This window comes from Idiotropiscis lumnitzeri, chromosome 16 (genome assembly GCF_059441095.1).
Source record: "Idiotropiscis lumnitzeri isolate Australia: NSW breed Sydney's pygmy pipehorse chromosome 16, RoL_Ilum_1.0, whole genome shotgun sequence".
Classification (NCBI taxonomy): domain Eukaryota; kingdom Metazoa; phylum Chordata; class Actinopteri; order Syngnathiformes; family Syngnathidae; genus Idiotropiscis; species Idiotropiscis lumnitzeri.
Genome location: NC_142406.1, coordinates 12,568,501 through 12,582,897, shown reverse-complemented (window position 1 = coordinate 12,582,897; position 14,397 = coordinate 12,568,501). Strand labels below are relative to the sequence as shown.

At 45.4% G+C, this 14,397-nt stretch overlaps 1 protein-coding gene across 2 annotated transcripts; it reads right to left on the bottom strand.

Moving 5' to 3' along the window:
- Positions 1–113: 113 nt before the first annotated feature.
- On the bottom strand, positions 114–13,717 carry tent4a (terminal nucleotidyltransferase 4A). 2 transcript variants are annotated; one of them, XM_088318477.1, is made up of 13 exons: positions 12,704–13,717; positions 10,102–10,225; positions 9,457–9,503; positions 9,217–9,337; positions 8,646–8,753; positions 6,986–7,114; positions 6,707–6,914; positions 6,504–6,630; positions 6,315–6,418; positions 6,052–6,236; positions 4,799–4,957; positions 4,543–4,707; positions 114–2,678 (listed from the first exon to the last, which is right to left on the bottom strand). In XM_088318477.1, exons 1-13 carry the CDS (start codon positions 13,441–13,443, stop codon positions 2,493–2,495), a joined length of 2,403 nt encoding a protein of 800 aa, XP_088174603.1. In that variant the 5' UTR covers positions 13,444–13,717; the 3' UTR covers positions 114–2,492. The 2 variants fall into 2 exon arrangements, with proteins under 2 accessions (XP_088174603.1, XP_088174604.1); XM_088318478.1 differs by having other exon boundaries at positions 114–2,651; positions 12,704–13,716.
- Positions 13,718–14,397: the final 680 nt, after the last annotated feature.

Genomic DNA, 14,397 nt, shown 5'->3' with positions numbered 1-14,397 from the left:
CAATGGATAATTGCAGGGATGAAGTCAAATTTACAAGGGAGACTTACCCCCCGAGCGGTGATTTCGGAAAGCCATCTGCGTGCTTCATCATAACAAAAAGCAGACAGTGAACGGCAGTTTTAAAACGTTTATTTAAAAAATAAAATAGAAAAACATACATAAAAATGTCCAGAAAAAACAGCCCCGAAACAAAAAATGGCCAAGTGGTTTCTGGCTTACAACAATCCGCCAGGTTGAAAATAAAGAGGGGCCCTGGTCATGTGTGTAACAGGAAGGAGGTTGCCTTGCACCTCCGTGTAACGTTGCGTAAGGGCAGTTGCTTCACTCCACAACTCTCAAATTGAAGGAGTGAACGCCGACGTGTTTCCAGGAGACAGGATACTGCATGAAGATATTTGGCAACTCTGACCCGCTCCAACAAACTGCTCATTACGTCAGTCTTTTCCAAATAATAATTGGCTGGAGTGTTGTGGATTTAAAAATAGATCTAATCTTAGCTTCTCATGAATCAGTGAAAGCTGGTTCAGGGAACAAAAGGAAAAATTTAATCGTCCAATTAATCGCTAATCAGATTTTTTTTAAATGCCAAATAACCGAAGTACCATTTTATTGTTAAGCAGACGTGGCTTGAAAAGAGGTGTTTAAAATTTTCAGAAAGGGCCTTATAATTGAGGGAAATCTACAATCGTAAAAGATTTTAAAAAATGAGGCGGTTGAGTCCACAATTCAAATTTGGGTGAGATCATTTCGACGCGAGTTTTGCGGATCAGCTCATGAGTCTTTTCTAACCGTTCATCTGAGATTCAAATTGATGCTGGGTGGGCAGTTGTGAGCGGCGGAGCTGAGTTGCCTGGCGTTTTTTTCTTCCGTGGAAGAAAGGAAGAAAGAAAAAAAAAAAGAAGTTAAAATAGTCTAGGAACAGCATTGAACATCATCAATGAAAAAAAAAGCTCGTCTGATGCTGCACGGGCAGAGGGCAAGTCGCGCTCTGGGTGCATCCTGTCAAGACTCCAAAAGCGTCCGAGACGTTCCACACGCACTTAACGAGGGTCACACGCACACACTGCACAGACTCGGACCCCAAACACGGATGATAAAATCCTCCTAACTCCTTACATTTGGCGGAAACGTGTACAAAACTAGACTTTTGAGACATCTCGGGAGTTTTAGACTATTATAAGAGGATGGGGGCTGTGGTGCACACACACACACACACACACACACACACACACACGCACACACACAAACATGCACTCACACCCCTACACAAGAATATAAATTAACTCCTGTCCAGTCCAATTGAGCACTGTTTGTCTTCCTTAAGGTGGGAGGAAAAACAGCAACCCTCGAATGCACAAGAAGCGATAATTGGAGCAACCCACTTGCATAGAAATAACACGGGCGTGCATTAGTAGCGTTGATGGCGAGTCACAGCCTTTGCGCCGCCGTCCTCTCTGTGAGCGCACACACTCACACACACACACACACACACACACACGCACACCCCCGCAGACACACGCACACACAGTAAACACAAAGAAAGGCATTGCAAACAATTAGCGGAAGTACCTGGCGATCATATATACACAAGATTCCTGAATGGAATCAAAATATAATTCCCTTAAACTCGGGTCCTTGCATTAGGAGGCTTTTTCTTTTTGTTCCGGACCACAAATGGGAAGCCCCTGACCGCTGAGCACTTTCTAGTGCTAGCATGGACACTGATTAACAGCTTCGCGCACCCACAGTCGCTCTCACAAGTCCATCTCCTTTTTTCTAACCAATTTTCACAATCCCCACCTTGGAAAAAAAATCAAAGGGGGGAAAAAAAAAGGCAGTGACGGAAGAAATATGGCAGCAACAGAGTCCACGAAAAGACGGTAGACAATCTGGAGGTTGCAAAAGCCAAAATACAATTACATCCTCTCACCGAGATAGGATCGCAAGGGTGCAATTTTCTTGCCACTTGCCGCCAGGATGAGGGACAGAACTTCCTCTGGGAGCGACAGGCTCGTGTCGCGTTGTCTACGAGGGGGAAACGTGAGGCTTACCGAGATAAGAGGAGGGGTCTTTGACCTGGGCTCCTTCTCATCAGAAATACCAAAAAGGATCTGTAAACAGAATGTAAAAACTCTACAAAAATAAAATAAACTGTATAAAAAATGCCTTTGACATATACACACTAAATTAAATAAGCATTTAGGTTCCAACAAGAAAAAAAATATTGCACAAAATTGAGACGAAAAAAAAAAAAAAAAGAAAAGCCAAATGCGGCTCTCATCAAAAACCAATCAAGACACGAGCTCTGGAAAGAGCCGGAACCGAAGGGAGAGAAATATACTGACCGCAATATAATACTGAAACGCTACAAGGCAGTGAACAAAAGGTCACGCTGAAGCGGAAGCAGAGCTGCAGGCTGTTCAACGTCGCGGCCGCTCCGGTCGAGTGAAAACTGCTGGTCTCCGTGAGGGGGGGGGGGGCACGACCGGCTTCTATCTGCTGGGGCTGACCGGTAGGCTGTCCCTCTTCCGGCGTCGCCAAGTGTTCCGGTGGTACTGTGCGTGCATGTGAGCGTGCCCGCGCGTGACCGCGACAGGGTTGGTGATGAGCGGCGGGTTGTGCAAGCCCTTCATGTTGAACTTGACGGCGTTCTGAGGAGGACAAGGTGGGGTGGAGACCTTCATCTGGTCAGTGTGCTTAACATGACAACACAAGACTGATTGCGCACTCAAACGAGGACGCTAAATACACGTTAACGGCTTAATGCTCGGGTGGGTCAAGTTTTGTGCACAGCGGCCGTATTTGAATTTTAAATGAAATAAATCTTTAAAGGAACTGTTAAAAAACGTGTATGTGAAGTCGTTTATTTCACGAAAAAAATCCAATTTTATTTGAATTCGCTTTTACTTAAGATGGATTACTTAACTATTTCTTTTAAGTAAACTAAAATTGTTCATTTGGCTAATATTTTATTATTTCTAAATATATACATTTTTAATTGTGAAATAGACAGTTTATTTTTAAAGAGAATTTAATAAAAATTTATTTTTTTTAAATGGTTATGATTTGAATAAATACGGTTCAGCAAATAATTGTTTTTTTGTTTACAATAAATCAGTTGACCAATTAGTTAAAGAAATAAAATTAATATTGTAAAATATGTTAAGTATAAAAGTCAATTCTAATTATTAAAAATAACGAAAAACGTTAATAAATGAATAAGAATGGAAATATGTATAGAATAATTAATTTGACCAATTTTGCTTATTACAATAAACCTGCTAATTAATTATTTAATGAGATTAATAAAAAACATTTCAATTGACCAATTTAGAAAATATAAACTAAATGCAACAAATGTTACAGACCGTTGCGTCACCGAATTGTTGGGACTGTTGCGAATTGACGATGGGAAAAAAAAAAAAAATGCACTGGTCGCTTGTTTAACTGTGTGGCCGAAGCACAAGCAACATTTGGGACCAACTCGTCGCAGCTAACTTGCTTTGACGTGACGCAAAAGGTCAACTGGAAAAGCCCCTCCTCTAAAAAAGCACAAAGCGACATATCACTTGCTTCATGTACTTCCTGTTTCAACGATTTTCAATTTGAGAGTGAAGCAAGCACACACACACAAAAAACAAAAAAACAGTACACGTGTGCCTTGGCAATAAACGCCACGCAGTTTAGGAGCATTCCCATTCAATGGAGACGTCAAATCTCAGCGCTAGCTTAGCTGATTTATGCACTTTCAAGTCATGAATGACATGTTAAGAAAAAAGCAGCAGCAGAACCTTGAGAATGGCACGCTTTGAGATGAAAAAAAAAAAATAATTGTACTCAAGAGCTGCAGCAATCATTCATTTACATCCCTTGTGGGCTGGCATTAAATGTGAGCAGCTTCAAACACGTCGAGAAAACGCTGAAATTCAAAGATAAACATCGTAGCAACACTGCGGTGCGAGAAATGAAATGTGTCCTGATGGATGCTCTGTTGACATAATGCTGCCTCGCTTGCTTCTCGTAAACCAAGAAGATCAATAATAGATTAGCGCTGGCATTTCCCGGGATTTTTTTCCGCTCTCAAATTGAGATCGGTGAGATCCATTCAGATCCCTCGCATACGTGCGTATGCTCAAACAAACGCCATTTTTGTGACATAACAGTCAACCCCCCTGCATATGTAAGATTCAGCATCTGCAAATTTAAATATTGGAGGATTTTTTTTTTTTTTTTGGCGGAGTAAGCGGGGTAAGCTGTTTTGTATTATTCTGTTCTATTTTTAGCATGGCTGTGGTGCCATTTGTTGGCATTTTGGTGTCAATGAAGTCGGTTGAAACAGTGGAGGTTTTTCATTTAGACATTGCTAGCATGTTGTCGCCACCTTGTGGCTTCTGTTGACAATTATAAACATTTTTACAGGGTGTCAATTACGCAGATTTACACTCCCCTTAAAAATATTTGCTTATCGTCATGAAACCTCAAACAAAAAACATTTGGCTCATGTAACGTTTCTGCTGGAATGATTGCGTGTCTGGAGCCTACCTTGTGTGCGTGGCTGGAGTGGGGGCTGGGCGGAGGCTGAGGACTGGAAGCGGCGGGGGCATGGGCATGGGCAGAGGGGTGCATGTGGAAGAAGGCGGTGTCGATGCACACCTGTCTGCCAGGTATGGAGTGCATCGTGAGAGCCCCGGGGAGTGAGGCGCGAGCCTGGCAAAGGAGAAGATGAAGATTCAAAATGACTTGCTGCCTGCCGTAATCCAATCAAAGATATTTCCAACCTTATTTGCTGCATGTCTACCTGTGAGACGGGAGGCAAGAGCAGATGGTGTCCCGCCATGCCTGGTTTGGCGCTGGCCATGCTGAAGCCCGGTGGAAAAGTGAGGCCCAGCGGTGTGAATGACGCAAAGGGTGGAAGAGGAGGCGGAGGCACGGGACAGGGTGGCGCTGAATCCGAGTCCTGATGAAAACGAGGCGGTCAAGTGGATGAATGATTTAGCATTCAGGATGGACTTTCCATTTAGTACAGAGGAAGTGCTGTTGTTCTCAAATTTTTGCATGGCCGCTGGAGAAATGTTTACAACTCCCCTCTGGTATTTCTGATATTTGCGCATGCATTCGTCACGCAGATGCTCGGCTACGCACACGACCAGCTGTTGGCTCTCGCCACCTCTGGCACGAGTGTCAAGCACCAGCGGGGATTCCTCCGGAAATGCGGAATAGGCGAACATAGCAACGTTCCGAATGTCTTCATGGGAAATGCAGATGTAGTTGGCAAATAAAACGGACCAGCTCAGCGTACTGATAACGTGGCTCGCTAAAGCTTTGGGCAGTGCTGTGGGCAGAAATTTGCTTCTGAGTGGGAAAAAGGGAGACGGGATTGCAATTTGGGGAAAATGAGAGATAAACCATTACAAAGGATGTCGCCGCACACTGGACACTGGGAATTTATCTGCAGAGGGAATTCTCTTCTGACATAAGTGTGTACATTCCACCATCTGCTACAGACGCAACAGCTTGAGAAACAAATCATACAGCTGTTGCCTGGCTACAGAGCCTCCACCCAGAGGCGCCACCAGGATGCATCCAGTGCTTCACCCACTTGGATTATCAAACAACAATCTCAAACTGTTCACACCTCAGTACGTTTGGTTACTTCAAAGGCCCCCTACTGATGACTTTACGGATTGCGTCGCTGGATAAATCAAATTCTGTGAGGACGTCAACATTCCAGCCAGGACTGAGACTTGAAGGACTTTCTGAATTCAAGGAAGTGGGCAATCAGAACTGGTGAGAACGAGTAAGTTCAAGGACTCCCATTGTTGCAAACTGGAGAATGACATCAAAAGGTGTGGCGGGGGAGGAGGAAGATCAAAACAAAAGCCTGTCGACAGCGGAGGCTCTGTTGCTTTTTCAACAGATTAGGTCTGCACTCCCTGCTGTTCAACCCCACCTTACCGTGAGCTCCGGCTCAGCCAAATGCACCAAAACAAATTCTGAAGGCTTGTGCCGACCAGCGGCACAACAACCAAGCGCAATGAAATAATTACTCACATTGTCCGATCCGGAGAGCGACGAGACAGAGGAGGCGGACGAGTGCTGCTGGGGACTGGAGATGGACATTGGCGAGTCTGCGCTCTTCGGGGACACCGAGTCCCTCTGCTGCTCCTCTGATGCCACACCACCGTCGAGCACACAGCTGGGGTCCTGATCGGACGCGGGTTCCTTGGGAGTTGGCGCTAGAGAAGCAGAATGAAGGTTCAGGTTGGAATGTGAGCCGCAAAAACGGCACTAAATGTATATCTGAAGCGTTATACCTCTGTTATCGGTTCGAGCCGGATCTCTGCCGCCCCACTTTTTGATGATCCACTCCCTGTAGTCGATCACTTCCTGGGTCAACCTGATTATTCTTCCTAAGGTGCTACAAAGAGGAACAAGAGAAGCGTTTCCCTGGAGTCCCGGGTTTTATGAATTACAACTTTCTTCTGAGTGATCTGGCTTCAAACCTTTCGGAGTCTTTGTTGGGATACGACCGGGCGAGCGGGGACACGGCGTGGCTGAGGACAGTGTAGGCGTAATCAAATACCTGCCTGACGTGCATGGCGCCGTACGAGCCCCTGCCCACGTCGTTGCCTGCACAGCGGGAATACGATCGTAGACGTTTTAGTCCATCGTGTCGAATTGTTGCGAAGCTTCGAGACGCACATACCTGGAAGCAACGGATCTTCGATGCAGAGCATGGACGGGCTGTAACCGTTGGTCATGGCCATGTCGTCTTTGGCAATGTATGCACCTCCGTTTTTGATGCGAATCCCTGTTTTCAAGTAGTTGAAATGGCGACCGTACAGCTCAAAAAACTCGATCAGCAGGACGCCCAAGTTCTCGCTGGGGTTCCTGGCATCGATGCGAGGATGAAGCTGAGGAAAGACGCCCATCGTTACAGCGCCAAATAATATTTAGCCCTTTTTGAGCACAAGCTTGCGAGTACCTGCAAGAAGCTGATGACCATGAGGATGAGGGAGTAAGAGCTTATTCCGCCCGTGAAGACTTCATTCAGATCTCTCTGCAGCAGGAACTGCTTCAGCAAAAAGATTATGTAAGGCAGCACCGGGTACTTCTGAAAGGAGGCGAGGAAATACATGAATGCTTTGAATGCATTCACATTGTCACAACAAAATATGATGAGATGGGCTTGCACGTTCCGGATGCAGGGTCCGAAAAGGTTTTATGGGCTTTTCCCACACCTATGTTTCTATCAATATATCTACGTGGCGCCCAAGACGTGAGTATGTTGAAAGCCCAGCAGGCCTGTAGACAGGAATGACAAATATTCATGTTCATTTTCCAATGGGGATGCCGCAAAAGCCTGTGGCGCTTTGCGTTAGTGCGTCTGTGGCAAAGGGCTGACTTTTCAAAGAGCCTTAATAGAGGTGAGAACAACACCGGAAGCTGCCTCCTCCCGGATCCGCCCGACGATAAGACTGCAGCAGAGTCTCACTCCCTTCGCAACATTAACTACATGGACGCTCGCAGAGGTTTGATGTGAGTGCGGCTGTCAGCGGCGGGCTTTCAAGCCGCGACACGCAATCTTGGCAGAACGGCGACGCAACATAAACAAAGGAACAAAAGCCAAAGGATGACGTCTTGCTGGAAGATCAGCACCTGGAATTCCTGGCTTGTGTTGGCTTAAACAAGCATGACTAAAGCGGGCCGACATCAACCCTCAGGTGGAGAGGCATTCGGAGTACATTAAGCAGCAACCTTGTCGGCGGGCACAAAATCCGGGGCTGCTTCCAGGATGAGGAAAACGAGGCAAGTGCAACGCTTTCAACTGCTGGCTGGCCTCAATTCACAGAGGGGAATTTCCAAACTTCTATATTTAGATGCCGCTCTAAAACTGTAATTATGTGACTCCACTGGCGCTCGGTTTGATTTAAATACGTCTGTGTGACCCCCCTTTGCTGCTCTCTTCCATTCTTCGTCCGCATTGGCTCGCTTCTAACTGGCATTTATTTCATGGCGCAGTGGAACGTCCAGAGTCAAATTTCCTTCAAATGGCACAATTTGGGATTTCAGCCCGATTTTTCTGGAAAAATAGGACTCCAATGTCAACAACCCAACTTGGGTGTTGAAAATGTTTGCCAGCAAATCTCTTGAGACGTCAGCTTTCCTGCAACTTTCGGAGTGTGTCTTTTTTTTTTTTTTATGCCATGGGTGGGTGGCAATGAGGTAAACAGTAATTTTGACCATAAAAGGAGAAATGGAATTTACTGCAAAATGCAAGGAAGGGGTTTGACTGCTCGGTACAAAAGGAGCATTGTACCATATCAAACATACGTTCTTTTCCCCCCAAGCAGATGCTAAAATGATTAGTAAGTATGCACCAAGACCACTTTTTTTTCCTCAAACCAAGTACATGTAAAAGTACCGACATTTGAGTCCTCCTCCCTACCAAGTACAGATTACTGCTCGTGATTTTTTTTTTTTGTAATCAAACGGTGTCCAACTTTCTTGAACATGGCCGAGTATTCAACAAATTATTTCACTGAACAATTTTCAACCGTAAAATTATTTTCAAATCAGAACAACTCGGCAGTCAGAAGAACGAAAGCTTTCCAATCTGATGAAACAATGTGAGCGCATCTCACCTTAACATAATCTTTAATGAAGCTCGCCGCCTTGACGCCAGACTCCACGTTGAAGCTGATGTCCACTTTCACCTCCGTTTCCTGGTCTGTCAGCTTGATGATTGGCACCTGAAAGACGCAGTTCACGCTTAGGTGAGAGGTGAGCGTTTCCTTTTCGCCAACTCCTCTCGTCAGCTATTCTGACCAAATTACCTGTGAGCAGGCCTGCCCTCGCGCAAACAGATGGGGGGGGGACACTAACTGTGTCTGCTAGTTTAGTGCAACTCATCCCCACTCCTCCTCTCAAAGAGATAAAGGAGTGATGGAGCCAAGGCTTTCGATTTCTGGCTGACCACTTCAAGTCTAAAAAAAAGCGTTTTGCTCGGCGCATAAAAAGCGGTGCCAAGCTGTGATTTGGCAGCGCTTCTTCCACTTCCCCGCAACGTTTCTCATTAAAACGAAACTCATTGTGCTTCTGCGATGTGAACATTTTTAAAATGGCATCAATTAATTTGTTGACATGATTCCGATTGGAATCACATCTGCGACAGGAAAAGCCTCAACTGAGGCTTAAAAACGTCTCAAAACTCACAGTAGCTTTGTCCAGCACTTTGATGGAGAACGGCTCGGCAACGTTGTGCTTGCGAAGAGCCTGCTCCAACTCTTGCAGCGGGGGGCGCTCCCACTTTCCAAACACCACCAAGTCAATGTCGCTAAGGTGGGAAGGGGGGAGGGGGGGGGGAGTCACATTCCAAGTCAAAACAACGCATGGAAAAACACACACACGGTTTACAATGCCTCATTGACAGATTCATGTGCAAGTCTCTCTTGCCTTGTTGGAAGGTACAGTCCTGTGCTGAAGCTGCCAAATATTTGGACCTACAAATGCAGAAACATGAAAAAAAATTAAGGCTACCCATTAATCATGTGTTCCGCTCGTTCTGTTGTCCCCGGTTGACAGACAGGCTATGTAAGTGGACCTATTAATCTATCCTGCACAGGGAGAAATTCGACTTGTTTTGAGGGATCATGGCATAACCACTGGCCAAAATCGGCTGCCTTCAAAAAACATTCAACATTTTAATAGTAACCTTGTTATTGCATAACAGCCGATGATTTACAGTCCATAATATCCAATTGAAATGTCCAACACACTGCGGGACAATGCATTTCCGGAGCGGGCCGACAGTGCCAAGTGGAAAGCGCTGCCAAGCCAAGCAAATAATGGCGAGGAGAGAAATGGCCGCATTTCAGGGCTGCGAGAATCAGCTCTCCAAACGGGAGGCTGAGTGGAGGCCCTCGCTTTTTTTTTTTTTTTTTTGCGTCTGGGAAATACGACGAGACGGCAACGGCACAAAGACAGAGCGCGATTGACGAGGAGGATACAAATCAGGCATTTGCCTGACAGCGCATGTATGTCAGAACGAAATAGTGCAACTTTCCTTTTGGACAAAAACGCTTGAGAATTGGAACTTACATCTGCAGTGGGCCAGAGCTCCTTGATGATCCTCTCTATCCGGGTGACCACCTCTTTCCTCATAGCGGCCTCCTCGGGCCGTGGACACATGAAGTTGTAGAAGTCCATCACCTCCTCGTGGAGTCTGAGCAAAAAAAGAGAACAAGTGTTCCTTTTACTGTTTGCGCTGACACACAACAGCGTACAAACTATTATAGTGACACAATTTGAGATTAATACTGTATTTTTTTTTTTTGGTCTGTGAGATAACATTTGGTCGCATCTAGGCTGCAGCTAAAGAAGTCAAAACATTGATTGAAATTGTGAGTGTTTTTTTACCCCCCACGGTATGTATTTTATGTCACTATTTTGGTTCGCCGCCACAATGAAGATATTGTGCAGCAAAACACATGATCAGCAGTCTCTGGATCTAAATTATACATTTGTGCAAAAAAAAAACAGAACCAGAATAACAAAAACAAACTTGCACTCGGCCTTGAATTAAAATCATCAGGAATATGCTCATCAACTCGTCAATGTGCGTTCAGAAAGTATGGTGCCCCTGCCAAACTTTTACAAACAAAACGACCGACTGTTTTAAAAACTCTGGCCGGCTTGAGGCCGAACAAAACCGACCACACTTAACGACCGATATTTATGTCTTTAGGCATGATGTCAGAATTTCAGACCGTTGTAATAACATCTGATCTGCATTAACTGTAGCAGGCATGAGAGGTGAATCGGGGACATTTCCAACGTAACCACAAGTAAGGCGAAGCTACTCCAACATCAGAATGTTTGTACGGTGGAACCTCCAACACCCACCAAGATTTTCAGAGCAAAACGCGTCTTGAATGTCATGTTGGGGACGCCTCAGCATATCATGGGAGCATTCGGCGCACCTCAAGAAACTTCATTTCAGCGAGCATCAACGATTAACTGTAGTCTAGTGTGTGATTTATTGCTTTATCTTTGTGTAATGACAGAGATGATCTCCGTTAGGAGTTTGATTTCATGACGTCCGTGTGACAGCTGATTTGTTCCGAACGTTGACAGGAATCACGCAACGGATTGTGGTCGCCTTTGGAGGTGGCGCAGCAGAACGAGAAGATTTCTTAGTGAGCAGTCAAAATGCAGAGGAACAGTGGGGCTCTGTTCCACCCCTGTGGCCGCTCATTTTTTTTTTTTTTTTTTCGAAGAATGCATGCCATGGTGTCAGTGTGAAATACGGAACAGGGGGACTGTCACAATCAATTACGAAAGCCCTGCAGGACATTCAGTCGGCCCATGTGCCTACGCCTTGGTGAAAACATTCTGCCAGCCAGCGAGACGGACTCGTGCTTAAATAGCAATGGTCGGACAGAAGAGCATAGGTGTGGTTGAACCAGGCATCAAATATCTTCCTATTGCACAGAGGAACGATGAAATTATAAACAGTGCAAAAACAAATGCCAAATGTGCCCCTGAAGGCAACCGAAAACAAAAACAAAAGCGCAATTAAGAAAAGTTACCCGAGTGTGTAGTATGTACAGTATGGCTCAGTAAGATGGCCTGAAAATAGAATCTCGTGTCGAGCTGTACAGATGAGGCAAGGCAACCTCAGCTAACTATTTGTGGAGTCAAAGCACATATCCTCAGATCAAAGGTTTACAGCATGTCGGTAAATCACCTGCTTTTGCAATGTGTAAATGGTCACTACGTCGTTGGCAACGTTCAGCGTGATTCTGTGATGGATTGCCTTCCAATGGGATCCTTTCAGTTAAAAAAAAAAAGTGTCGAGAGGTAGGAAAAGTTGCGACATACATTAGTGACCAGGTTGAGATTCTTTACAGTAAACAAGGGACATGCAAATTTGTAAATAGAAGTATGTGATGGTTAAATAAAGTTGTCTTATCATAGATTCATTTTTATTACTTTTAGTATTCTCGAGAAGCAGCCTTGTTTTGCTTTTTTAGTCCTCACACAGTTTTTGCAACTAACACACATGTAAAATGACACGTGTGTATCCAACCATCTCTATGTTTTGCTTCATCTCGTATTTTGATCTTCGTCTTTGTACTCATTTAACTAGTGTTGAGATCGAAAGACCACATAAGTCATGTATCTTGTGTTACTGGTCACATTTATGAACTGAAGTTGTCACGCTGAAAATGGTTAAATTGACTTGAAATGTCGACAATTTGCATTTGAACAATATTTGGTAAAACAAACATTTTCACCTTGCCTGTAAGTCAGTAGGCATACTTGGTACCTGTGAGTAGAAAATCCATGGGGTTATACTTTGCAACAAAAAAATGGAATTGTGCATGTCTGGGCCTACACTGGGAGTTTATTTTTTTCAATGGAGTGTGAAAAAAAATAGACTGTGTATGTCCCCACTCAAGATAACAACTGCTGACTTGAAAACGATATCGCTCGAGGGAGAACTGTTTGTTTAAGGCCGTTAGTTACCTTTTAAACTTCAAATACAGCATGTCAACGTTACGCAACTAGCGAAAGCTACCGATGCTATTCTGCAAAACGCCTACGCCACTCTTCTTGCGTACGGGCTTATTCAAACTAGAGGAGCGACATACCTGCTCAAATTTGTAAAGTAACACCCACAAAACAGTGTTTAACTTACCCGAGAACACCCGGATTGTACTTTCTTGTCTTCCAGGGCGTCCAAGTGCCCGCGTCGTTGCCATTAGTGCAATTTGAAAGCAAGTAATTGACTCCGTAAGTGCAGGCCTTATTGTCACTTTTCCTCCGGCCGGGATGATGATGATGATGAAGGTGCGAGTGGTTCCCAGGTATGGAAGGGGCCACCTGGTGACTTTGAGCGCACAACTGCTGCAAATTGAACATGTGACGGCTATGATGGGGGAGCTGTTGGTGGTACCGGTTGTTGTCCGTGCTGTCACCCAGCGCGAAAAGCAGGCCGCCGTTTTTATTCCCAGCAGTGGTTCTCTCCAGCGGACAGCCGGAGGGGGGACTGTCCACCGCGCGGCTTTCCAGGGAGGAACCAGACTTCGGGGACACCGCCTTGCCTTCACCCGCGTCGGGGGACGGGGTGAAAACGTTAGAAAGCGGCATGCCCAGGGAGGATATCGCGGCGTCGTTGACACGAGCCGAGCCGCCTCCGTTCATGATGATGTGATGGCCGCTGCCTCCGCCGCCGCTGCCTCCGCCGCCGCTGCCCAGGCTCTTGCTCGACACCACCGCATTTTTCAACGCGTCCAGCGCGGCGTAATTGACACACTGGTTGTGGACGTGCTGAGCGGAGAGCGTCCGTAGTCCCTGAGACGTTTCCCAGACATGCATCCATAAGGCGTTCGCCGGTCCTTTCTGTTCGGGCTGAATCCAAGCTACCCTCGGATCCATTCAACTTGGTTCTCCGGTGACCCCCCCTCCCTTGTTGGGTAGAACGCCAGCGGGCCCGTCGTGATGCCGCGCGCCGAGCCACCGACCCGAGAGATGTCGCTACGCCGTCTCGATGAGCACAAAAATTACGCGTGAACCCGAGTTAGGACCATGGGTGAAGTAGCCCCCACAACGCCGCTAGATTGGGGATAACGCTTGATGATTTCTATTGGGATTCAATATGGCGTATTCTCTTCAAATCGTCGCGCATGCGCGTTAGGAGGTGGTCCTTATTCAACGGCCACTGCGCCCACTCCTTCGGAGGTCCTCACCAGGCCAACTGCGGTACTGCACCATAATTAAAATAAAATCTTAATCTTATTTGATTTGTTTAAATTCTCAGTTTATTTATCTTTGTTTTTTTAAATTATTTTACATATTGAGAAATAAATGTATGATTAATCAATAACAAACAATTACTTTTACATTATAATTTTTCATATAGTAGTTATATATATGGTATGTTTTTTAATCTTGCAATTTCAAATCATGTACAATCTGCTGCACTTTCGCTACTAAAAGGCTTCAAATGTATAAGAGTATGAAAAAATAATGCAGAAACCCATAACTCAACACACATATGAAAGATGATGGAATATTAAATACTTATGCGGGTCATAATCCCAAACACTTCATATGCTGCTCACGTACACTGGAGGCCGCCCAGTGGATATAAACTGAAATAATCAGATTTCTAGGTAGCTCCATTCAAACACGTCCATGCACAGCAGGTGTTGTCACGCATAGCAACCCCCCAGTAACAGCCATCTCCCAGCCAGCACATTTTACGCCACAGATATATGTTAGAGGCGAGGCATAAAGCAGCACCTTCTGGGAAAGTGAGTATAATGTACACCATGAAGGGGGAGTGGAGGAGGAAGCCTCTTGCATAATGCCTACCACCGACCCCGGCTG

Bases quoted from the DNA above. Each gene is read 5' to 3' on its own strand.
- tent4a (XM_088318477.1), bottom strand. From the start codon at position 13,443: ATGGATCCGAGGGTAGCTTGGATTCAGCCCGAACAGAAAGGACCGGCG. The intron at 7,115-8,645 runs GTGAGATGCGCT...GCCTCCTTTCAG, and splicing joins TCATTAAAGATTATGTTAAG to AAGTACCCGGTGCTGCCTTA. The intron at 2,679-4,542 runs GTAGGCTCCAGA...GACCAGATGAAG, and splicing joins ACTCCAGCCACGCACACAAG to GTCTCCACCCCACCTTGTCC.